At 40.8% G+C, this 25,622-nt stretch overlaps 1 protein-coding gene across 1 annotated transcript; it reads right to left on the bottom strand.

Moving 5' to 3' along the window:
• Window positions 1-22,437: 22,437 nt before the first annotated feature.
• Window positions 22,438-24,283, bottom strand: LOC147892781 (berberine bridge enzyme-like D-1). The gene has a single exon (XM_087387369.1). The coding sequence runs from the start codon at window positions 24,250-24,252 to the stop codon at window positions 22,651-22,653; it is 1,602 nt and encodes a 533-aa protein (XP_087243495.1). The 5' UTR covers window positions 24,253-24,283; the 3' UTR covers window positions 22,438-22,650.
• Between the last annotated feature and the right edge of the window lie 1,339 nt (window positions 24,284-25,622).

Raw genomic sequence — 25,622 nt, 5'->3', positions numbered from 1 at the left:
CTCGGTTGGAGGTCATGTGAGTGTAGTAGCCCATTGCTGTGGGTACCTGATGGACTCAGGCTGTTGAGGGCTGGAATCGACTACCTTGAAGAAGCTTCGACTGGCAGGAGGCTGCTTTGAGGCAGAGCTATCGTCTGTTGTAAAGCTTTTGTTGTTGGAGGGCCGTCGGGGCTGGCTGCTAGGTAGACACAAGTTGCACTGCATGAAGGAGCCCGTGAAAGCAACGTCGATGGAGGCTTGGGCGTGCTGCAAGGTCACATGCACGGTTGTAGGCTCTATAGAGCCTTACATAGAGCTCACAGAGTTAGCTCGTAAAGCTTTAAGCTAGAGCCTTAGTTAGTTCGATGGAGGTACCTTGGCGCTATTATGTGCCCGTGCATGAGGTCGTTCCAGCTGTGAAGTTGGAGAAAGACTTGCTATAGTTGGTCATCTGTTGCAGATCTAGTGCAGGTGAGTAGCAGAGTCTAAGAAGATGAAGCTCAGTCCATGTGAGCTTTGTAGTTGCTTGGAGAGGCACTCGAGTTGAGGCTTGCTGGAGTCTCTCAAAGAGTTCTCTATTCTTTCAGAACCCCTCTATTCTCTCAGTACCTCTCTAACATTGAATTCTCTCAAAGGAAAGAATCTCAATGAACTCAAATAACAATCTCACATGCCTCTCTCTCTCTCGCATGATAAGTACATATCTCACAAATGAGAATGAATGGAAAATACATGGATAGGAATCTCTCTCTATCTAACACTAAAACTAATCTTGGAGAAAACATGATCTCCTAAGGCATGTCTACAACTAATCTAGGAGACTATACCTAAGCTATGATATGATGAGAAAACATGCGTGCCTCAAGATTGATAGAGCGCTCTAAGGTGGATGGAACCTCTCTGGAGACATGATGAAAAGAGTGCTCATGACATGTACCTCAAGTCAATTACATTCCAAGATAGATTAGCTTGGACTCATAAACAAAATCTTGAGTGACTGTGCATTTCTTTGTTTTTTATTCAACAATACATGATAGGCCTCTTATATAGAGAGTACCCTTTGAATAGTCAACACTTGTGGAATCCTCTAATCCACATCTCTCGTTGTGGATATCCTTGGTCCACATCTCCACATTATGTAGTCCACATCCTAGGGTGGCTACTTTGATTCTTTCCTATATCATACTTTAGCCTTTAATCTATGTGCTCATGGCACCATATCGCAACAAACCTATGGTTACGATAGAAGGATTTTAAGAAAAACATACCCAGCATCTCCACCAAAAGACGATAAAAGAGGTTATAGCATTTCATGAAGCCAAAGAAACGCTCACATTCTATCTCCCTAGATCAAAACAAATATGTATACATAAAAGGTGAGGTTGTACTCTAACATAGGAAATAGGAATGTTTTGGGGAAGCATTAATTTTACTATAACTCCTCAGCTCCAGAAGTAAGGGAGAGTCTTTGCTAAAATAAAATTTTATAACTTAACACAATATGAATAGATGTGAAAGGGAAAATTTGATAAGGCTGATTTTGGCAGATTGGATAGTCAATGGGCCAAATCATTTTCAATATAAATAATTCTTAATACACTCCAAATACATCTAATCATGAGGATTATAACAAACCACACACCCTCCAGATGACTAAATACATGATACACACCAGAAGAGGTTTGAAAAAATGTGTAGGAAACCAGCAGTATACAGAGATCAACAAGGGAATCAACAAAATATTTATCAGATAATGAAGGTTATTTTACTGTAGAGTTGGAGTGTAGAGTTGGAGAATATATTTTCTCTCATATAAAAGCTTCCACAATTGGAGAATCAAGCAGGAAGTTGTCATAAATTTATTGTGGGCTAGTTGAACTATCCCAAACAACAAACCGCACCACTTAAGACTATAATACCTCTTTTACTTTTGATCAAAACATGGATCTATAAATATATCTTAAAATAAAAATTTTATAATCTAAGTTTCATCCAAATCGAGGTTTGTAGCAAAACTTTATGATAGTTTTACGTAGCCCTATCAAAACTATCCATATTAGGCTTGAATCCAACTCCACTTGGAAGGCAATGATCTCTCTTAATGTTGGACTAGTATTCACAATTCATAGTGGATAGATGGTACTTAGAATCATAGAAGATACCCTCATATCAGATTTTGAAAATACCTCCTCTCATGGACATACGAACCTTTTGAGTGAGGAAGGAAGATATAAGAGAAGAAGACAAAAAAGGAAGCATAACCTTTATTCAAGACATCAAGAGTAAAGAGAGGGGTACAAAGTGAGAGGAGAGTGAGAGCCTAATGCTCTGGGTAGAGGGAGAAGGATAGTCGATGCTAGATACAAAGTGATAGTATAGCTACAAGGAGAGGAATGTGATGGTGGAGAGGGAGGAGGGAGGCCTCCTTTATAGAGCAATTTCACCCTCCTTCACCTTGTTACATTTCCAACTAGTAGATTCCTTCACCCCCTAGTGACATAAGGACATGGGTCACCATCAAATGTCCATTTGGGAAAATTTTAACAACTATCTTACTCACAAGATCCTCATGATTCTTTTAAAAAAGAGTCATTCAAGAGACTTTCCCCTTGGAGCACATAGGGACCCTCTCTTTTCCACATGTCAACATCCTCCACATATAGGAATTTTGGAAGGATTCATCTTGAATCTACACTCTTCCACACTTTTCACATGCCCTCCATGTGATTGGCATATGCTCTCCATGTTGTTTTAGTACATTATGGAGTCTATGTAGTCATTTGGCACACTCAAAATACATGACTCATTCCCATTTTCCCAATACAATAATTCTTTACTCGAAATAGTCTATTCCCATACCAAGTATTTATGATTAATACACATGGTATTTACAATTATTCACTCCACTCATACTAACATCCCACACCACTAAGTTATTATTACATTAGTAGTCATCATCAAACAGTCGCCAAGCCATAATGAAGACTAGCCACCACCACCAAAGCCGTCTCTCACTACTAGCTTCTTCATCATGCTGCTTGGGTCCTCATGTATAATGTCACATCATCTTTTAGGCCCCACAAGCTTAGTTTACAAAAGTATTATGTTATTGCAGAGTCTCTAAGAGATGTGAAAAATCAAGATTGACCAAGTTCTAGTCCTCACTTATCGCCCCTGGGGCGCCAACTCCCTTTAATAAGAAAACCCATCAAAATCTTGAGTATGAGATGAATTTAATGATGGGCCATGAGTAGAAATTGTTCAAATTAATATGGTTATAGTGTTGTATGCTAAAGGAGCTTCAAATATGTCTTTACAACTTGAAATTTGGGTAACACATGAAAAAGTTACATTAATTTGAAAAAGAGATGGGTTTTCATATTTTAGTGCATTTTGCTTTACCCCCCCCATCCAAAAGAACCCCCCCCTTGGGCCTCACATATTATGAAAAATATTTACAAATCTTAAAATCTTGCATATTTTTCAAGGTATATACCTTATATTTGGTGGGAAGACATGAAAATTTCACACCTTTGGAGGCGCAAATGAAGCATCATAGATGAAGTCTACTCCACATCTTCCATAGACAATTTTACCCTTATTAAGCATTTACATGGCCTTACTCAAAAATGGCCAAAATTTCTTCTAGAAAATCACATTCAATGTAAATACAACTATATTTCATGCACTCTTTTAACTTTAAATCATATTTTTTAAATGTCTTATGATGTTTAATTTGAATTATATATAATGTTTGGTGATGAGGACATTTCAAAATCAAATTCTATTTTTTTATTATATCAAGTGTCTCATGATACTCTTTGTTAATTATATTAAATGTCTCATGATGCTCTTTGCTCAATCTCTTCCCTGCTCCATAGAATTCCTACATCAACACTACACTAAGTACTACTTATTGATGGCATACTAAAACACTTTATGTACATTCTATATGAACAACACTATACTATGCTGCTCAATTTCTTATATAAAACTATGATGCTGGAACGAGATGCTCACTGCGTGATACAACTTTGAATTCTCTTTCCTCAATCTGATGATGATTTCTATTTGTTTCTAATCAATCTCTTCTCTACTCAGGATGAACTAGTTATCATATTAGAGATTGTATACAAACATACTCACATGCGATACGATGGCTTCGCAAACAAGTAGTTAATGGATGGGTCTGAATGCAAGAAGCAAGGTGTGAGGCAGAAAGGAGGGGAGGCGAGGAGGCAGGAGGAGGGGGGGCGGAGTGGGGAAGGCAGTGGGGGGGAGGAGGGGAAGCGAGGGAGAGAGCAAGGCGGGGGGGCGGAGTGGAGCGGGGTAGATGGCAGAGGTGGAGAGGGAGGGGTGGTGGAGGCAGGGCGGAGCGAGGGGCCAAGGTGGAGGGGCGGAGGCTGAGCGAGGTGGGCAAAGCGGAGGTGGAGCAGGGGGAGGCAGAGAGGATGGAGGGTAGGGGCGAAGGCAGACGTGGAGCAGGGGAGGTAGAGTGGGCAGAAGCAAAGCGGAGGGGCAAAGGTGGAGTGGGGAAGGCAAGGCAGAGTAGAGAGGGAGAAGGGGCGAGGTGGAGCGAGGACGAGGGCGAGGCAAGAGGGTAGGGGGTAGCGGGGGGCACACAAGTTGTGGGCAGCCACCACAGGCAAAGGGGATCTCACTGAGCAGCTCCTCCATGATACCTATGTGCTTTTTTAGTCCCCTCTTCTAATGTTTAATGCAGCTGATGTAGCCTAGCTTTGTGCTATGATGGCTATGTTGTGGGCATACAAATTGCTAGAAGTTTCGTGGTGATATTTTGAAGCGCTTGCACCCCCAATTCTTCACTTGTTACTGTAGACCTTTTTACTGAGTTTGCACCTAAGTGATATGTGAGAACTCAGTCCCCTCTTCTAACGTTTAATACAGCTCATGCAGCCTAGCTTTGTGCTATGATGGCTATAGTGTGGGCATACAAATCGCCAGAAGTTTGGTGGTGATATTTTGAAGCGCTTGCACCCCCAATTCTTCACTTGTTACTATAGACCTTTTATGGACACTATCTCTATAAGAGATTGCTTGCTCAAAGGATTGAATTCTTGCTCTATGGAATCTGTAGGAGAGGTAGAGAGCTTGTCTCACATTTTACAAGCTTGCATTTTGTTAACCTAGATTGGATGGTGGGAGTGCCCAAAACTAAATGATTACAATGGTTATGACGATGCCTAAAAAGCACCTCAATCCTTTTCCAAAAGTCGTACCTAGCTCATGGAATCTACACGTCAAAGCGGATGCCATATAGACCCTCAATTTGAAGGTGGATTTGTTTGCACAGGGCATTTGAGAAGTTTAGAGAGTATTAGAAGTCTTATCTTAATGCACAGGTGTTAAGATCCTTGCTACAGTGTACAAATGGCCAGTTAGTAGATAGATAGATATACTGCGTTCACATGGGTATCGATAAACAGAAGGAACTCAAGTTGGTTAAACAATGAGTGAAGAGCATTTTCTTGTGAAGGTTGCATGTTAACAGTGTAGAAAACTTGATTGAGTTTCATGAAGGCTTATCATATTCTTTATTTGAAGGCATCAAGAGCTTTCATATTGGTAGATTGGTTGTTAATCTATGCACTTTGAATTGTGTAATAGATATAAATTGGAAGTAGAAATATGACTATTTTTTACTTTTGATAAAACATGAACTTGGTAGAGCTCTTTGATGCTATACGCATTGTCAATATACTTACTATCAGTATGCCATGATTGGAGTTAGACAGAGAATGGTTCTAAACATGAAATATTGACACTCATTTTCTTTTATTAATTTGAAAAGTGTTGTTTACTGGAGCGGTTACCAACAGCTTATTTTTTATCTTGAACAAGAATTGGAGTTTGTTGTTTACCCATTATCAATGTCTTTGCCTTGCTTGTGGGAGGACGAATGACATATCAAGTTTATGAGAGACGATGATGTTCCCAAGTGGGCCAAAATATAGCTAGCACAAGAAGAAGATCTTCTTGAACCCTTGTATTCTTTTTAAAATTGATAAAAAAGTGTAAACTAGCATTATAGAAAAGGAAAAGTGAAGGTATATATATAGATCATCTCTAAAAGATATTTTACAAAAATACCTGATGATCTCCAAATTACTAGCTTAACACCCTGTCCCAGATCGAGCAGAGATTTGTAGTGGTGAAATAGTGAAAACTTTCTTCTGGATACTCCTCAAAAGCTAAGTCAGATATATATAGGGCCTTATGTCATGGAGGGGAAAAAAAGAGCGAGAATAGATATTTAAGCTAGACCTGGTTGATATCAATCTTAACCATGTATAGTGGGAATGCTACCTTAAGATTGAAGTATTTTTTATGTCAAGACTGAATCTAAACTTTACAACATGGGTATTCATCTAAAAGATATTGAAAAGAAGAAATCATTGTGATTGTAAGCATCAAAAATGGACATCACAATGTAAAGATATATCATTTTGTGCAAAAAAAGCTCTAAATTTCTTATTAGGACCAAGTTATGCACATACTATAATGGATAAATGGAAATGGAATTATGATGTTGATATTAAATTTAATATAATTCAACATTTATATTATATTTACTAATATAACATAACGATAGATGGTAAAAGACCTTTAAATCCTTTTAAGAATGTTGCTACTTAGAAAGGATGAAGATATTAGGGAAGTTGGATCCTTGACTCTTCTTCCTTGAGAGTCAATGTATGTACGTAGAAAGGATGAATATATTGGGGATGTTGGATCCTTGAATCTTTTGCCTTGAGATTCAATATACGTTTAGACCATCCTTTTAGTTTAGGGATGATTATGATTAAGTAAAAGTTTTGGGACTCATACATTAAAAGCCAAATTATTGTTGATGTTTTTGCATGTGTTTCTCCTTATCCGCATAGCTAGCAGAATCATTGCCACCTTGTCTTTTTTGGGAAAAGGCTTCATGATTTGGAAAGCACCAAACAAAAAGTCATATCCTACTTCTAAGAACACACATGTAGACATCATTGTCCTATGCTGCCCTCCAACTAGGGAAAATGGTACAATGTTCATTTGTAAATCAAAGGGCACACATTTCAATGGGAAAGGGTTTGCCCTTGACAACTTTGAAGGGAAGTGGACTCACATGCACATGGGAAGAAAGGTTTGGTTTCTCATTCAAAGAAAAACTAAGCTACATCTTATGATGTCAAGGAAAGATATGGAGCAAAATGAGGAGCCATGGAATGCAAGCTTCTCTAAGAAAGATATAACTTCTAGCATGGTTGTGGGAATTACGATGGAACTAAAGAGGGAATTACGATGGAACCAAAGAGCCCATACTTAGATATTTTTGTGAAGTATTCACAACCTAATATTGGGGGCTATCATTTTATCTTATCAAGAGGTCTAAACAAGTTCGCAATGCCACCTCCTCTACCATCAAACTTTATAGAATTACAAACTCCATTACAGGCTCTCATGGATGAATGGAGTACATTCCCGAATGCAGAGGCAAGTAGGTTGCGTCAAAAGATTATGATTGAGTACTTTAATACATCATCACTCGAGATAGACCATGAATTCAGTCAAGAGTAGGGAGGGCACAAGCAAGATGAGAGGGATGCTAGTTTGGTTCAAAAATAGAGAGGGCACGAGAAGGATCAAATGGATGCTAGTTTGGTTCAGAAACAAAGAGGAAGGATGAGCCACGACCATGTTGGTGCAACCTATCAAAGGAAAAGAAAGATGCAAAATAGAAAAGATTAATATTGCACAAGGGCCACAGTTCCAAAGGTTACTTTTAGAAAAAGACAACATTCCTCCATCCAAAAAGTACAGGTAAAAGATAAAGAGGACACAATTCCAAAGGCTACTTTGGAAAAAAGGCAACGTTTCTTTGCTCAAAAACTTCAGGTACAATAGAAAGAGGAGGACAGAGAAAATATAGAGGAAGAAGAGTCAAATCAAGAGGTTGAGGAAGATCAAGATGAGCTCATATCAATAAAGAATCTCAATCTACATCTTATGAGACGATCACAGAAGATGATGTTAGATATATATGGGGACAAAAGCCCTATGCTGTGAATGCTCGAGATGTCAAGCCAGCAAATATTTTTACCACAATAATAGGAATCTTGATATATCTTATGCAATGCAAATATTCAAGGCTTTGGTGGATGGCAAGAAACCTATGGTCTCTAATGTAGTCTTACATCCAATCATGTTTTGTCCAAATATAGGTAGCCATGACAATGGAATTATGTTTGAAGGACCTACCCATTATGAGGAGACTTTTAGCAAATTCTTCACACAAAGTCTTCAACAAATTCCGCATGAACAAGGTGAAGAGGCAAATTTTGAGAAATTTTTGAAAGAGGCAAAGAGAAATTTCTTGCTGCATTGTAAATTTGAGCCGATTGATGGTTAGCATTTGCATATGCCTATGGTGAACTTGCTAAACAAGCAAGGGACTCTAGAAGACTCACTGCAGAGCAAATTTCAAAGGTTCCTCCCTTCAATTCTTATATGGCCACAATATGTATTTTTAAGCGTCCAGCAAAATATTTGATTGAGTCTAAGAGATTAAATCATGATATTTTTGCAAAATGTAAGATAACCTCGACATCGGAAATCCTAATGAAAGCGAGGTGTCTATGGATGACACTTGGTTCTCCAACAACACATTTGAAAAGAACTACCACAAAAGCGGATGCAGACACATTAGTCAATTTTTATACATGTTTAAGTGCAGTTATACCAAGGGGAAGTCAAGAACGGGAAGAATCTCTCATGAGTTTCAAGGTAGCAAGAGATAGATATGCACACTACACAAGTATAATTTTTTGACCTGATGAGGTGTTTGAGCAAGTTGTGGTAGTTTGCCGTGCATACAAGAAGAGTGAGGTTACTTATGAAGGTCCTTTGTTACTATCACAAAAGTCAACGGTTGAGAAAAAAGAGGTGACAGCAAGAATGTGGAGGCCCGTAAAGTGTTAGAATATGAAGACAAGTTGAGTCAGTTTGGTGTGTTCTAGTGTGTTCTAGTGTGAGTTCCAGTCTAGTGTGTCCTATGGATGCCACGTGTCATATTGGGAGTTATCCCATATGCATAGGTGTTCATATGTGTGTGTGTATGCTCTTATATAAGAGTTGTACTTATCTAGTGTCAAAACAATCAAGTATCAAGCTACAAGCTCTTCGGTCTACATGTGAGTACTCTTATTTTTGTTCATTGCTCTAATCATTTCATTTCCATTTCATTATGTCTCCTTTTGAGTGTCACTTCCTCTCTCCCTAGCCTACCCTCTCTCTCTCCCTCTTTCCACCATGTTCCTTCATGTGGTATCAGAGCGTCCCTTCCTACATTCCCCTTCTTCTTGCTCTATCTAGAGGATGCGAGAAGCCTGCAAATGGAAGCTCCCCTCTCCTCTAAGGTAGAGCCTCCCTTCCCTTAGCCTCGCCATGGTTCCTCGCCATCAAGTACTCCAGTGTCCTAGTGATTGCTCCTGGTCCTCGTTTGTGAGTTCAGCTCACTCCCGCATCAGTTTGTGGTTCTTCCTCAGCATTGGCGGACATTCCTTGTTAGTTGGTCACCAAAAGCTTGTTTTGGAGCACTCCAGCAGGCTGTTTTTTGACCTTTTGAGGTTCGATTTTGATGTTTTTTGACATTTTGGCACCCCTAAATATAAACGACCCTGTCTCGCACCATTTCAAGGAAAAAAAATCTCTTTTTTATCTGTACAGTTGTACGGACCTCTGTAGGCAGATGCGGAGTCTATACAACTTGTCCAAGTAGTTTTAGGGTACTTTTTGGCATTTTTTTCTCAAATTTGGACTCCTGTGACCTCCAGTAGTGATTTGAGCTACCCACGATTTGCATCTTCAACTAGGCAGCTCCCTTGAGCACTTTTGCTCATTTTTTGAGCCTCTTCTGCACATTCGATGACTCTCTGATTGGCACATTGAGAGTCATGATGTGATCTCCCTTCGCGCTCCTATGGCCTTCATCGACACATCATTTGAGGGCATTCTCACTTGGTTCTTGACCGACATACCTCTTTGCATCAGGATGTGCACACTCTTGTGTAGTAGCTACTTCAAGCACATGGGTTTTTCTGCCCTTGCTATGCATAAAATGAATGAAATGTATCTTTACTACTTTCTTGTTTGAGTCAAGGGTACTTTGCCCTAGGTTGTCCCCTAAAATGAATGAAAATAAATCATGTGTGCTAAGTCAAAGGTTCTCTGCCTTGGATAGTCCTCCTAAAAAGATATATTTTCCTATTTTGTTTTGTGTGTGGCTCCATGTCTCTCATTAGCCCTTGGAGCCAGGAGGGGATGTACTGTGGGAGCCCTGTATTGGCTTTGATAGGTTTAGAGGGGGATGTATTGTGGGAGCCATGTATTGGCTTTGATAGGTCTTGTTATCAAGCCTAGCCAAGTTCTAGGATGTTGATGTATTCCTAGACCTATGAGCTGGTCATGTAGCCATGCTATAATGTGAAAGGCATGGGCACATAAGTGAATGAAGAATCAAGAAGATGGGGCCGAAGTAGTCACCTCATTCATGAGAGCCCAAATCCCACCATAGGTGATTGCATATGTTAAGAAGCTTGTGAATGAGCATAAACTAAGAATAACAAGTGCAATCAATCACGGCTTTCGATTCAATATGAACATCAGTTCAGAATCTAGAAAGCTTACAATGTACAGGGGCATTTTAGATGAGGACTTTTTACTTGATGAAACAAGTTGGGAAAAGCCCCAAGTATTCTTTATTGGATGAGGTTTATTCCAATGATATTTGCCAATTCATCGATAGAATACTATATACCACCATTAGTAGAGCTGGAATTTGCAATATTGTCATTTTTGTCAATAAAGAAAACAAGGAAGAGATACATAACACTTTGGAGAAAGTTTATGCCTGTGATTTCAAGATCTACAATGGTGTGTATGCATCCAAGACAAGCAAGAGAGAATGTGGATTAAAGATCCAATGCCTCAAATCATTCCTCTTATGCATGTGGAGTCCATGCATATGCACCTCTCCCTGGGTAAACTCTCTGCCCTGCCACTCTCGATGCGAAGTCTATGTGAGAGACCTGACCAATCCCTACAACATAAAACCTATGAATGTCCTGCAAAAAGTGAAATTAGTTTGATTACTATGCTAGAATACTTGCAACCACCTAATTGGGAGGTCACCTTATTATGGATGGGATATCTTTTCGAAGATCTTCTTAGAAAAGGATATTCCACTAATATTATTGAAATAAAGTCTTGCATGGCACATTTCCACTTGCAAGCTGATCTAACTGTCAGCTTACGAGAAAGAGGTGGAACATAAGAGGATTGGAGATGATGACATGGAAGATCTTGATGGCTGGACCACAATAAAGACAAAGGTGATGCACAGATGATTGCATCCGATGACATAGACAATCTTCCTGGCTCACAAGATTACGCAAAGAAATAATGGACATAGTATCCTGGTCTCACCCTTTACTTTTCTTTTACAAGCATTAGATTTAACTATAACCTATCAATCTCACAAGATTTTGTTATTTATAGAGGGTAGAGGGGAAGGAAGAAGAAATGAGTTCACGTAGATCTGAAGTCAGGAAGGCCACAATATTTCCTTCAAGTTTAATCGATATGGTGATTGCTAAAAATTTTGAAAGTGAAATATTTAAGACAATAAAAGGATCACTGAAAGACTTTCCTAACATAGAGAGTCAACGACATCACTTATTATATGGGAACTCAGAGCATATGATGATGGCGCAGCTCACGGTGAAGATTTCTAAAGATTTGTCTAAGCTACAAGAAATAGGAAGCAACTTTGATGTTCAAGTTGTCATTGGACAGCAAACCTCAATATCTATCATTTGGTGAAGAAGAGTTTCAAATCCTAAGATATCGAGGGAAATAGGTAAATGATAAAGTTATAATGGCTGCCCTCAGGTTTGGCCCTCAGGTTTGATACAAACTTTATCGTGGCTTAGTATTTATATATTGATTAATTCTACTGAGCTAATGTTTGGTTGTTTTTTGATGCAGTATAATGATATCTTGGTTTCCTCTAAATTTTGGAAAGTGTGTATATGTCATAGATTCCGTGCTTTCTACATGGCTCAATAATAATAAAAAGTCAATAGAAGATATCTGCACTTGGCTACAATCTCTCAATATGGACAACATACAAGTTATCGTTTTTCCATATTATGAGACGTAAGTGACACCACAACCTCATGTTTACTTTTGCGAGAGGTAAGATGAAGTCAAATAATAAAGATTCTTAATTGGCCATGTAGGAAGCATTGGAGTTTGGTCGCTGTGGTCCTACAAGCCAAGAAATGCTATTTTGCTAATTCAATGGCAAGATTTCATGGCAATGTATTAGCATAAGCATACTCTTAATGCATTGTAACTCTCGTGGTACACTTACTCTTAATACATTATAACTTTTGTGGTATGTATCTTTTGCGATGCACTTATTCATTCCCTTTTATGTTAGGTCTACATCAAGGTTAATAAGTGCAATTGAACAAGTCACAAAGTATGATGGTGACTTGGAAGAACCAATGGACTTACAATGATGTGAGGTTGTAGAGCAAAATGATTCATACAGCTGTGGGTGGAGAGTGTGCTACAGCGTTGCTCCTCGATGAAATATTTGATGTGAAGGGCTCACAATCCTCAATGTCTACATATTCTGATGCAGAACTATATACATTTGTGGCTCATACCATTCGATATGTAATTGCTCAATCTCCAATTAAAGTAATTGAGACACCCAAGTCTGCATCAAAGACTCTCGAGGGAGTAGAGACTCAATATACTCCCAATCCATCACAGCCTTTAAAGGAGTCTAGTCCCGAAGCATCACAATCGAGTCCAACCACCACATAAGTAGAGATTCAACATACGCCCGAGGAGTATAAACCCAAAGCATCAAAAGGGAGTCCACTCGTTAAGTAGATACTCAATCTATGGCCAAAGCATCACACCATTTTGGGGAGTCTATGCCCAAAGCATCCTAGCAAAGTCCATGAGTGGAAGTAGAGACTCATTCTACATTGCAAGCATCATAGCCTATGCCCAAGGAATCACCATCTACCCCACAGTCTAAAGCAGAGATTCAATACCTGCCTAGAGAATCACAACCTCCACTAGATTCTACACCTAAACCATCACAACCGAGTCCACACTTGGAAGTAAACAAATTCTATGCCCAAAGGAAGAGTCCATATACACCTAAAGCATAAAAGCCTCGAGAGAAAGAGTCTACTTCCAAATCATCACAATGGAGTCCACAGCAAGCATCAGAATCCACTTCATTGTGAAGCTTTATGATGGGTTTTAGCATGTACATGAGTTTTTTTTGAAGTAGAAAAAACTTTATTGGAAAGTGATGACAAAATATGGCATTAAGGAGGATCAAAGCACAACAAGAGAGACATAGGGAAGCAAACACTCAATCTATTGCAATGTGTAGTTGAACAATACAAAGATAGGCTTCTTATATCTAGAGAGCCTTTAGAATAGTCAGCCATGTGGGATCTTCTCATCCACATCTCTCCTTGTGGATATCCTTGATTCACCTCTCCACATCATGTAGTCCACATCCTAGGGTGGCTACTTTAATTCTTTCCTTAGCCTTTAATCTATGTGCTCATACCATACCTTAGCCTTTAATCTATGTGCTCATGCCACCATATCTCAACACCTCCACTTGGTGCCATGATCCATTGGCTACTGCAAGGTGGTCAGATGTGAGTTTACATTCCATCATCTCCCCTTAGTGCATACCTTGCTACTTAAGGTGGTCAAATGTGGGTATTACAAGGTCAAATCCTCCCTTGGGTGCTTACATGGCTACTCTCAGGTGGTCAGGTTTGATTTACAAACATATGGGCTAAAGGTGGCAAGGATGTTGCTTCTCAATACATGTTCTTGTCATTCTGCTCATGGTTTGATGATGACTCCACATAGTTGACCTATTGGTTCTTCAATCTGCAATCTTCTTCCTTGTGTCCCAGCTTCTTGCAATGGTGACACTTTGGTTTGTTCTTCTATCTACAGTCACTTTGATAGTGACCCGTCCTTCCACAATGGTAACACTTCATTGATGTTTTACTGAACAATGCTTGTTCTTCATTATAGCTGTTGCATGTTGATGTAGATGTCGATGTCGATGTCGATTCCTTCAACTCTCTTTCTTTTTCAAGAAGAGAGGATACACATTCCTCAAACTTTGGATTTGGGACATTCTTCAAAGTGGTGGTCAGTGCACTATACTCTATATGCATGCTTTTAAGGAGGATTGCAAGAGCATCTTTTTCCCCTACTTTTGCATTTATGCCTTCTATTTGGGTCATAATGCTTTTGATGTTGTTGACAAATTTTGCCATCGATTCATTGAAGCTCATGTGCAAACCATAGAATTAAATCTTAAAGATGAATTTCTTGGTTTTTAGATTTTGCACCAAACACTGTGTTCAACTCATCCCATGCATCCCTGGCATGATCCTTGGAGTCTATATGATGAATTATGTTTGGACCCAAGTGCAAACCAATGAGTGATAGTGCCACTTCATCTTTTTCCTTCCAGGCATCATTTTGTACAGTGGGTATGTCTTCTTTTACAGTCTTGCAAAGCTTTTGATGCATCAAAAGATATCTCATTTGTGTAGATCAAGTGTGAAATCCTTCCCCGGTAAACTTCTCAACAGCTGGGGTGCATATTGCCATTGCAAAGCTCTTACCAGTTGAAGAAGTTTCTTTTTGGAGCATGTGCAAATTCTTCCTGGATTGGAAGTTATGGCTTGTTGAAGTTTTATGAAGAAGAGAGGTCCAATTAATGATGTGGTTCAAGGGTTCATATGCCGCATGCAAGACTGTGCTTACAAAGGGACTATGCTTGGTTGGAACTACTGACTGTGCATGCTGATGTGGCATAACTGACCCTAATTATAACCATGGTGGGTTAAGTTAACCAAACCAAGATTGAGCCTTATCTGCCATGTGACAAAATGTGACCAAAGACCATTAAACCTAACCTAGAATTAACCACGGTCTACCACGTGGCTTTTCCTAAGGTCTGAGACCTTGGAGAAGCAAAGAGATGGAGATGGTGTGGCAATGTCACAGTTGCAAATTGTGGTCATTTCGTGCGAGGACATAGGAGTCGTTTAGCTGTGTGTCGAGGTTGTGTAGGAGCTCGTGTGGCTAGTAGGAAGGTTGTCAACCATTGGAGTGGAAGGCTTGATACTGTGTAGAGGCTATATGGCTGTGGGTTGGAGTGCAGCTTTGATGGAGAAGGCCATGAAGATTGACCTTAGAGCTATTGGATGGGCTGTGTGGAGTAGTCAGTGGAACACTTGTGTGCAGAGGCTTTGCAGAGGCATTGTTCATCGACTGGAGTCGCCACGTTTGGAGAGGGAGGAGCCAGTAGTCAGAGTTACATTGTTGTTGAAGGTTGCGCTAGCAAGGGAGCCCGTATGCATAGTGGTCTGAATCACCAATTCTGTGAAGTCTTGGAGGCGATGGCCGGTGGCGTTGAAGGTGCTTGGTGAAGGCTTTTCTTGGAGGCAGTCGGTCGTCGACGAGCTCGTGACTCGCTACTAGGAGACATTGTTGGAGGCACTTTGTTGGTAGGCTGATTGTTGGCAAGTAGAGGCGTGGTGTTCTGTGTAGTCGAGGGAGCCATAGGAGCTTTGGGACGGTGCACATTAGGAGCCAGATATGGTAGCCGAGCCTGGCTATAGACAGAGAGGCCTGGATGGAAGGCGGCTGTTGTGTGGGTAGTTGATATGGTATGGTTGTGGCGGCTTGAGCAAGGAGGAGACTGAGGATGAAGACTAGCGAGATGACCTTTGCAGCATTCTTCAACAGGGCTTATAAGCAAGCAATGGAGATGGACTAACAGTGAGAGAGCAGACTAGAAACGAAGCCAGGAAGACATTGGGAGTTTTGTTTGAAGCTGTAGTAGTCATTGTAGAAGCCTAGTGCATGAAGCATTGTGTTGTAGAGCTCATCAAACGTAAAACATCATTCACAAGTGTAGGCTCTATTTGTTTCTTTTTTTTTTTTCCTTTGTCATGATTTGAGTATGATGTGGCCTGCACTTAATAAGGCCTGCACTTAATATATGACATCCTATGGACGATTGTATATGCTTTGATGCCTTGTGTGTGGCATATGATGTACTTAATTACCAAATGTTTTGTTCATGCATGGACCATTGTTTGTCATGGGCCGTGGGTCTTTAAAGCAATTAATGTGATGTTCCATAATGCTAAGATGTTAGCTCTAGCAATAGCTTCAAATTCAAATTATTTTGATCATCCCATTTAGAGCTTGCATTACGAGAATTGGAATTATCCCATTATTTTTAATCTTTTGCTATTTAGTTGTGACATCTAGCATTCTATCACACATCTGATGCATTGTGTGCTCACTGTTCATATGAGTGTGAAAAGTAGGGTGTTCACCACTTATGCAATGAGTGTGTAGCAGTGTGTGCACCACTTACGCAATGACTCCGCAATGAGCGACAGTATCTGTAGGAGTGTGTGCATCGTCCATATGCAAGGTTGGATGTATGGCTATAGCTGTATGAGCATATAGGAGTGTGTGTCCCACTTACGTAATGATTGTATGTGTAGTAGTGTGTGCACCATGCGATGGTATGCGTCACATGTGTGAACCATCCATCTATGATTTTTTGATTTTACATCACTTAAATGCTGAAGGATTGAATAATATTGGTGATTTATTCCAAGGTTTCTTATGCTTGAAATATTTGCATTATTGATGTTTGATGTTGTGAATTTAGGGTAAGAGTAACTAATCGGACGATGGCTATTGGCGGCAAGCATGATTCTTAAGAAACCATCCAATTATGTACATTTGACCAACGGAAATTTTGTCCTGAGAATAGACAATCATGTCATTTTCGAATGCATAATCAAATCTTTGAACTACATCTAATCTAGCCTATTCCTTGTGACAATATTGTAGTAATACATCAATGCTTGCTCTTCTTCCTTATTGTATGCATGTACACCATGTTTGTCCACATCTCTACCAATAGCATTCATCTAGTCTTTTGCATGAATGTATTTGCCTATCTACTTCCCAATAATGGGTATCAAAGGAAGAAAGTCTCTTTTTTTGTAAATCTTGCAAAAAACATTTTAGGATAATGGATCTTAAGAAATAATTCATGGTGTATTACGTCATCAGTAAGTCTTTCTAATCATAATATGGTCAACTCATCTTTCGAATTTATATGGACTAACACATCATGCACATAGGCATCAATCTATATGTGGTATTTAGTGATGGTTTGAAGGATCTTTGTAGTATTACACAAGGGTGAAAGTACATGCACAAAGCTTTGAGCTTGACAATCAAGGTGGGACAAGAAAGTAATGTTATCTAAACAACTATTATGGTCAATAGTTTATGCAAAGCACTTGGATATTTTGCAAGATAGAGCACTGCCAGAGAAGAGGGAGAGGATGAGAGGAAGACAATAGAAATAATGCCTTGGAGCCATATGGGCACAAGTTCCTTGTAAAAATGAGAGAGAGAGAGAGAGAGAGAGAGGTATGAAAGAATAGGGTTGGCCTGCCCTTCAAAAGGTGGAATGTATAAATAGCCAAAGGTTTACTTTGGTCTTCATTGTTGTATGCACATATGTGGAATACAAGCTCTCTTTCTCTCTTTCATGAGTTGTCTTGAGTATCACGTGTTCTTTCATAAGGCCCTTGTGATTGCCACTTCCTCTCTCCCTTCTTCCCTCCTTCACTCCCCTCTTGACCTCCCCCTTCCCTCTCTTCTCCCTTCTCCCCTCCCCCTCTTCCTCTCGTGGACTCACATTGCAGCAATCTAGAAGCTGCTTGCGTGAAACAAGCAAACAATAAGGCATGCATTTCTCCTCATCATGGGAGTTGAGGACGGAGTGCCCTCAGTGTATTGGTGAACTTCCCATGACACATGAGTCACAGCCAGCAGGACCACACATTTTTGTTGTCATTGTTGGTGATTAGCTAGGTATGTAACAAGTCAGTTGTGCGCTTAGATGACAACATGAAAGAAAAGGCCCAAGTAAAAAATACATAGGTGGCTTTGTCGGATATCCCACATGAGTAAAACTATTAGTGCGAGTGAACCCAAGGAGGCAACTCCACCCACCAAGGGCATAAATACAAATGAGGTGGCCACCGACCTTTTGAATTGGTTGAGCCAACAACTTGAGGGAGGAGTGAAGAGGGAAGGCCCAAGAAATCCTTACCTATTTTCAAGATGAGACAATGTGTGATGTGGTATCTACATGGACAACGATCCAAATAATGAGTGCCTTGGCCTTAGGGCTAGGACTACACTCTACTTTCCTCATTTATGCCCATTGCACTGTACGGGGAAACCATGAGACATCTTAGTGTCACTACCCTAAGATTGTCCCCCGGCCAATGTACCAAAACAAAGGCCACATCTAACCTTTCCCAGACCACCAAATCCATCCAATTAGGGATAGGAGTCCCTCCTACCAATCACGAGCAAGATAGGGCTGAAAACCTCCCATAACTGAGAGTGCTCTTAATAGAAGTGGAATGGAAGAGGGCGAGAGAGAGAGAGGGAGAGCCACACAAGTTTTGATGGGTGTAGAACACCCTAATCTTGTATGTCATCCATCATTATATATGTGTTTGAGTATTGTACATAACTTGGGTTAAGACACAGTGGCCTTTAAACCCACAACCTCCCACTTCAATGCTAATGTGCCTTTAAGGGAGAACAGACAGCGAGCATACTATCCAATGCCCATCAACACATGACAATATCAAACCGCTAACTAGGTAGACCCTTCGTTAGCATATCTGCACCCACCATTTACATGGCAATGCTTTCTTTCCATGTGGCAGTGAAACCAAATCCCAAGTCTTATTTTTCATGAGTGAATTCATCTCTAATTTTATAGCATACTCCAACTTGCATTGATCATCGTGCATCATAGTCTCTCTGTAGCAAGAAGGCCCCCCACATTCAGTACACATCACATAGTCTTCCCCCTTGGAACAAATCTCTTAAGTGGTATAGACACTCTAGCTGATCTTCTCAAGGGCATTTCAGCTTGCTGTCCTGCCTACATATCAGCCACATTTGTCTCATCATTTATACTAATAGATGATTCATCATCTACCCTTGTTTGCATACCCTATGGGATTACTTGGTGGCACCATTTCCTACACATTTGGTGCATGGATAGCTTGTTGCCTATCAACATATGTGGGTGGATTCACATCCTGGAAAGTGATTCTCCTCATTTCCACATCCTCATGTGTGTCTTATGCATCTTCTTCTCATTGAAGACCACATCATGGCTTCATATAACCTTCTTTGCTTCTGGATCCCAGAGACGATAGCCCATCTCTCCACTTTCACCATAACCCAAAAAGATGCATTTCTTAGACTTAGGACCTAGCTTCTTCCGAACCTCTTTTGGCACATGTGCATATGCCTCAAACCCAAAAATACGCAAATGAGAGTAAGAGGGCTTCTTGCTAGTCCATGCCTATTCAGGAATACCACCATCTAAACTCATACTAGGTGATCTATTGATCACATGCACTATAGTCTTCATTGCCTCAGTCCAAAAACCACTAGAAAGATTTGCATTGGAAAGAATACATTGCAAACTTTCTTGAATGTTGTGGTTCATCTATTCTACAACTGGATTTTGTGCTGGAGTACGAGGGGACGTGAGCTCCCTCTTGATCCCACGTGTATCATAAAAATGTTGAAAGTCATGAGAGAGATACTCCACCATTGTCACTCCATAGGCATTTCAGCATTCTACCTGACTAATTTTCAACCAAATCCAACCATTTCTGAAATATCTGGAGCACATCACTCTTCCAAGCTATAGCATAAGCCCATACTTTTCTAGTTGCATCATCAATGAATGTCACATAGTATTCAACCCCACCTAATGACCGTGTAGGCATGGGACCACATACATCTGAATGTACCAAATCAAGCTTTTCGAGCTCTTTCTCTCCCCTTCTTTTATGAGCTGATTTATTATGCTTTCTGTAGAGACAATGCTCTCAACATTCAAAGCCAGAAAAACTCAAATGCGGTACACGACCCAAACGGCATAAGAGTTTCATTCCATTCTGGCTCATGTGCCCCAATCTGCAATGCCACAAAGAAGTACTTGGTTTCTCAATTATTGCAACAACATGATCAGACACCCCTGATACATTATATAGTATTATTTCCATAGACAAATTTTTTTGCTCAACAATGTGATTTTAGGGTATTTAATAAGAAAAATGTTCATATCATGCTTATGTTTTAAAGTAATTTTTTTAAAAACTTATATATTTGTATAGAAAAAGGATACATTCTATTAAGAAATTTTTTATAGATAAGGGATTTAACAAATAGGCCTTGAACGCATGTGATATAGAGGGTTTATACATAGTGACCCCCCCAAGGCTGGTAGCATCACATGCAAGGTGACTATAATGAGAAAAGATATCCAAACAGGGTCCGGTGGAGATACGACAGGATCCTTAATGCAGAGGATTGGGATGATCTTGAAATGAGAAATATATTGCTTATACCTCCAGCCAAGAAACCTAAAGCAGATGCAGTAAAGATAATAGAGGTCACTCACTCACATGTGACTAGAGGCAAGGTTGCATATGAAGAGTCCCTGAGGGAGCAAGTTAAAGAAGTAACAATGTCCGCCTTGGAATCCCAGACATTACTGAGGCAATTGTAAATTTAGCAAAAGCTATTGCAACTTGGACCAAGGATCGGAATATCTGTACAGATTGTGAATTATGATATGAGCTGGGATTTGACAGAGGATTGCATAAGTGCTTTAGCACAGAAAGAAAAACATGGCACATGCACAATCATGCTTGCAGCTCTATAGTAAGTATATCTTTCAAGGCCAATTGTGTCTATGTCTTTGTAGCAGTCACTTTTTCATAGGCTAAGTGAAGTGGTTTTTTGTAGTTTTTTAAAATTCAGATCCACCAGAGACTTCAGCACACTGTACATATAGGAAATCTAGCTATTTCATTCAAGTTGAAGGATAACAAGACATCAACAAAAAGCATTTCCAAGTGCTTCTATTTTTGCAATCTTGATGTGTTGTTCAGAGTATGTTCCCTGACCTTTTCCAATAATATACCCTCTATTGACAAACTCTTAATATGTTCAAACTCTATTGACACCCTCTTGCTCTAATCCCCTCATGTTTGTTGTTTTTCTTGCACATCAATCATTGGAGTTTGGTGCATATAGGCATCCAACAAAATTTATGCTATACCTTCAACTCCTTAAAAGGCACCCACCAGGATTTAGAATTGTAAGTCAGTCCTCCACATTCTTTTGCTACAAAATGCATTTTCTGTTTTCTCCTGAAAAATTAGCCATATCACCTTTGCATGCATAAGGATTAATTTTACATTTTGTTGCCCAATTTAATTTAATAGTATGCATTCCCACAACCTTCATTTCCATTGCGGCTACCTCAAAAGACTAATGGATGCACTAGACCTCCATAATCCAAATTTAAAGATGTTAGATTCAGTTCAATTAATGTCATTGCAGGTACAGTAATCATAGTCACTTATCTATATCTCTCTCTTATTTTGGCACTCTTCTTAGTCCAATATACATCTTAGCATTCTATTTTGATAAAACCAACACCACAATAGCGGGATCCTTTCTCTTGTGGATGGAGGACTCTAATAAGTGCAAAATATACGATGGACACATACTTGTACTCATTTTGTATTAATACATCACATGTCAACTCTGTTTTTTTGGATTGCTGGAGTCAATAGCTTTAAATTATCTCAATTGTTCTATTTACAATGTCCTTGTATTGAATTTTGCTTTCGCTCCTTTGTAGTATCTGCAAAAACTAATTTTTAGCAATATCATAAATTTAGAAGTGATAGATGAATGTATCATGCAAATGTAAAGAGAATAGATTTAGGAGGAACACATGATGGAAACTAACATACTTTCCTATTATTCAAAATTAATGAAAATTCTTTGCGGATAGTGTTCTCAGTCTCCATAATAATGTCATTGCATAACTAAGAGAGAGTGCAGCATTGTCTCAATGACATGAATGTTAGAAGGATGTCATTCTCAATAACATTTATTTTCAATTATTGGACCCAAAGAACTCTCATCTTGGTCCGTTGCCACAAGTTTTGTGCCTATCATCATGTTGCATTTATAGTAAAAAGAGAAGATAAAGTTTTGCGAGGCAATCATGTACTTAATGTTGATGGAATTATGAGCAACCTCACAATACACATTGTTGGCCACCATTTTATCCCAACCATTATCCAAAATTTTTGGAATTGGAATTTCATCATATCCTTTTTCTTTGAAAGTCAACATTGACTTACAAACTAGAACCTAGCCTTCGCCCGCCAATGTGGTTGTTAGGCTAAGTATAATATAATGCTTAGAGATGGAGATTGAAGACTTACAAATAGAGTGGATCAAAGGCAAGTATTTCTAGAGACCTTTAATACTATACAATTGATGACCTTTGTGTTGGCGAGTGGGCTACATGGAGAGTAATGCTTCACCAACTTTAGGGGGTCGTGAAACGATGGGGTTTGGGATTTAGAGAGGGGGGATGCCTTGGGGGTGATGGAAGAGGTGGAGGGGGTCGACCTTAGTTTTGATGTCCACGAGGCGGCGGAAATTAGCGCCAAAGTAGCGGCGGCCCCATGTGGCCTCTGCAGCCGCCACGGCAGCGGCGCCGCTGCCCTGGCCAGCGGTGCCCAAATCCAAATCTATGTAATTCACGTAGGCCGACCGAGGCTCCCGAGACACAAACGGCGCCATATAACGATAGAGCCGCCGCAGCCACGCCATTTGCTGGGCGTCGCCGCCCCCCTCCCCCCACCTTGCTTCATACTGTATCGCGTACAGATTGCCCGCTCTGTGTGGAAAAGCTATGGCGTCCGACTTTATCTCCGCCATCGCTCCCCCATACGGCTCCAGAAACACGTACGCCCCCGCTGGCCCTTCCTCCAGTCGCCTCGCCACCCCCAGCCACACTTTCTTCGAAATCGCCTTCGTTACGTAGTCGGACTTCGCCTTGAACTTCCCCTTGTCGCGGTTGTAGCGGCCCATCAGCGCATTGGGCGTGGGTGCTCCGCCCGTGCCTGCTACGGCGTCGATCCAGTGGCCCTGGCTGCAGTCTGTGCCTGCCAGACCCAGCTCTGGATAGATGTGGCTGAAGAGAGCGACCGTTTCGTTGATCGGACCTAAATACCACCCGACCATCATCACCTCCGCAGTTGGCTTCGATGGCAAGCTCTGATTCGGACTCATCGTCCCTCCCGTTATGAACATGGTGCTCTCCAGCTCCCTCGGCGCGTAGGGAGCCACTGCTTGCCATCGATACACTAGATCAGCCACCTTCTCTCGTCCAGATCTGTACACCGTAAACGATGTCACTGTTTCTGGCACCTCCACGAGCTTGACCTTCCATGCCACCACTATGCCCCAGCTCCCTCCTCCTCCCCCTCTCAGCGCCCAGAAGTGATCCTCTCCCATGCTGCTCCTGTCCACTAGCTCGCCCTTTGCATTCACCATCTGCGCATCGATCACGTTGTCTGCTGCCAAACCATACTTTCGTGATAGAAATCCGTAGCCTCCTCCGCTGAAATGACCCCCCACGCCCACCGACGGACAAGTGCCCGCAGGGAAGCCCAACGCAGACGTGGTTCGAGCAATACTGTCATACACCTGCCCAAGGTTGGCTCCGGTTTCGATCCATGCTGTCTTGGATTCGAGATCGACCTTGACGGCCTGCATGTTGTAGAAATCGATCAGCACAAACGGCGTGTCGGCAGTGTATGACAATCCCTCGTAGCTGTGCCCGCCACTGCGCACCCGCAGCGTCCAATTTCCCTTCACAGAGCACGTGAAGGCCTTTTGCACCTGCTCTGGCGTGGTAGGGAAGATGAGGGCAGAGGGCCTTAGTGTGCCTGGTTCCGCAAATCGCATATTTTGCCGTGAGACGTCTAGCAGGCTGTTGTATATGCCTGAAGCGGATTGTATGGTCGTAAAGTTCCGCACTCCAGCTCCTTCTAAGCAACTCATTAAACTGTCTAGACGCGAAGCTTCGGCCGCATTTGTGCTCAACAACAAACAAATCAGAACAAGAGTACTGGCCTTCAGTACGACCATTTTGAAAGCAATTTGTGCAGCCATGGGGTGATAACTTGCATGCACGGCTGAAAGGATGTGGATGATAATACTCGATCGATTATAAGAGGTACAAGCTGTTGTGTTCACCCGAAGTCCCGAAAAGGGCTAAAGAAAGTGTATCCTAAATCCGCTCTTTATAGAGAGATTGGCCCTAGTGTTCAACTTAGAGGAAAGATGTAAAAGAGCGTCTGTCACACGGCAAATTGGAGAAAGCTCCAGCTCGAGCATGAAGAGGACACTAATCATGCTCCCACCATTGAGATATTTTATCAAGACTAGTGTGCAACAGGGCCCAGGCCTAAAAAGTGTTACACGTACGTGAAACGGAAAGTGTCAACAGGGTGGTGCACTCACGACTGGTGTTGAATAGTTGAATAGATTATCGAATCAAGAGCGTTGGAGTTCATTTCCAATACGATTCAAAGAGGTATCACTCCAAAAGACACAGCTTTAAAAAGTAACCGACAGGACATTGAAAAAAGCTGTCCGATTTCCATTATCTCATGAAGGAAGAGAAGAGTTCTGATTGAAATTGCAAGCGTCATGGCTTACGACACTGGCAAGGACATACCACTGCAGCCGGGCCCCGGCCACAGTATCGTATTGTGTGCATTTCTTCCTCCCACACTTGAATGCACCTTTAAAGAAAAAACACTTGACACAAGCACACAATTCCACACTCCCTCCACACTTCAAACTTGGAAACCTTTACATGGAAATAAGTGGAGTTCTAGAAGCCCATTTTTGAAATAGAAATTGGAGCCCTAGAACTCCATTCTTAAAGTGTGTTATGATTGTCACACAAGGCCTTACATTTTAAGACATGACCTTTTCTACCACTCTTTTTATACATGCTACCCTCGATGCACATAGTGCAATCTATATTCTTAACATACTCTACTCTAAATAACATCCCTTGGTAAAGATACTAAGAAAGCATTCCATAGATAATGCAGATGTGCAACTATATGAAGTCGGAGTGAAAGAGTTCACAAAATCCATGGTGGATGGATGGGGTGAATTGCACATTACTCATTACATGGTATGTTTGTTCTCGACAATTTCATTTCTTTTCATTTTATTTGATGCTTACCTCACAAACCTTTCCTATGGTTGCAGCACATTATTTATGCTCATGGTCCATGGATGGTCCATGGTACCTTCAACAATATGGTTCATTGAACGTTTGGAGTTCTCAAGGGATGGAGAAGTTGTATTACATAGCTCAAGGCACATACTTCAAAAGTACATGACATGGAGCTAATGTTAATGGAAGTAGTGCTTTGCATGAGATGTTTGAGTGGTTTCCTCATAGAACAATTGGGTCCTCGAATGTGAGGGACAAATCTTTGCAAATGCAGTTAGCCCAAGTG

The sequence above is a fragment of the Dipteris shenzhenensis genome, chromosome 16, assembly GCF_047967505.1.
Source record: "Dipteris shenzhenensis isolate YYH24624 ecotype China chromosome 16, Dip_SZ_1.0, whole genome shotgun sequence".
In the NCBI taxonomy this organism is placed as follows: domain Eukaryota; kingdom Viridiplantae; phylum Streptophyta; class Polypodiopsida; order Gleicheniales; family Dipteridaceae; genus Dipteris; species Dipteris shenzhenensis.
Note: the sequence above shows the minus strand (reverse complement) of the source record. Positions and strands in the feature narration are given on the sequence as shown.

Excerpts from the sequence above, each read along its gene's own strand:
- LOC147892781 (XM_087387369.1), bottom strand. The coding sequence starts at position 24,252 with ATGGCTGCACAAATTGCTTTCAAAATGGTCGTACTGAAGGCCAGTACT.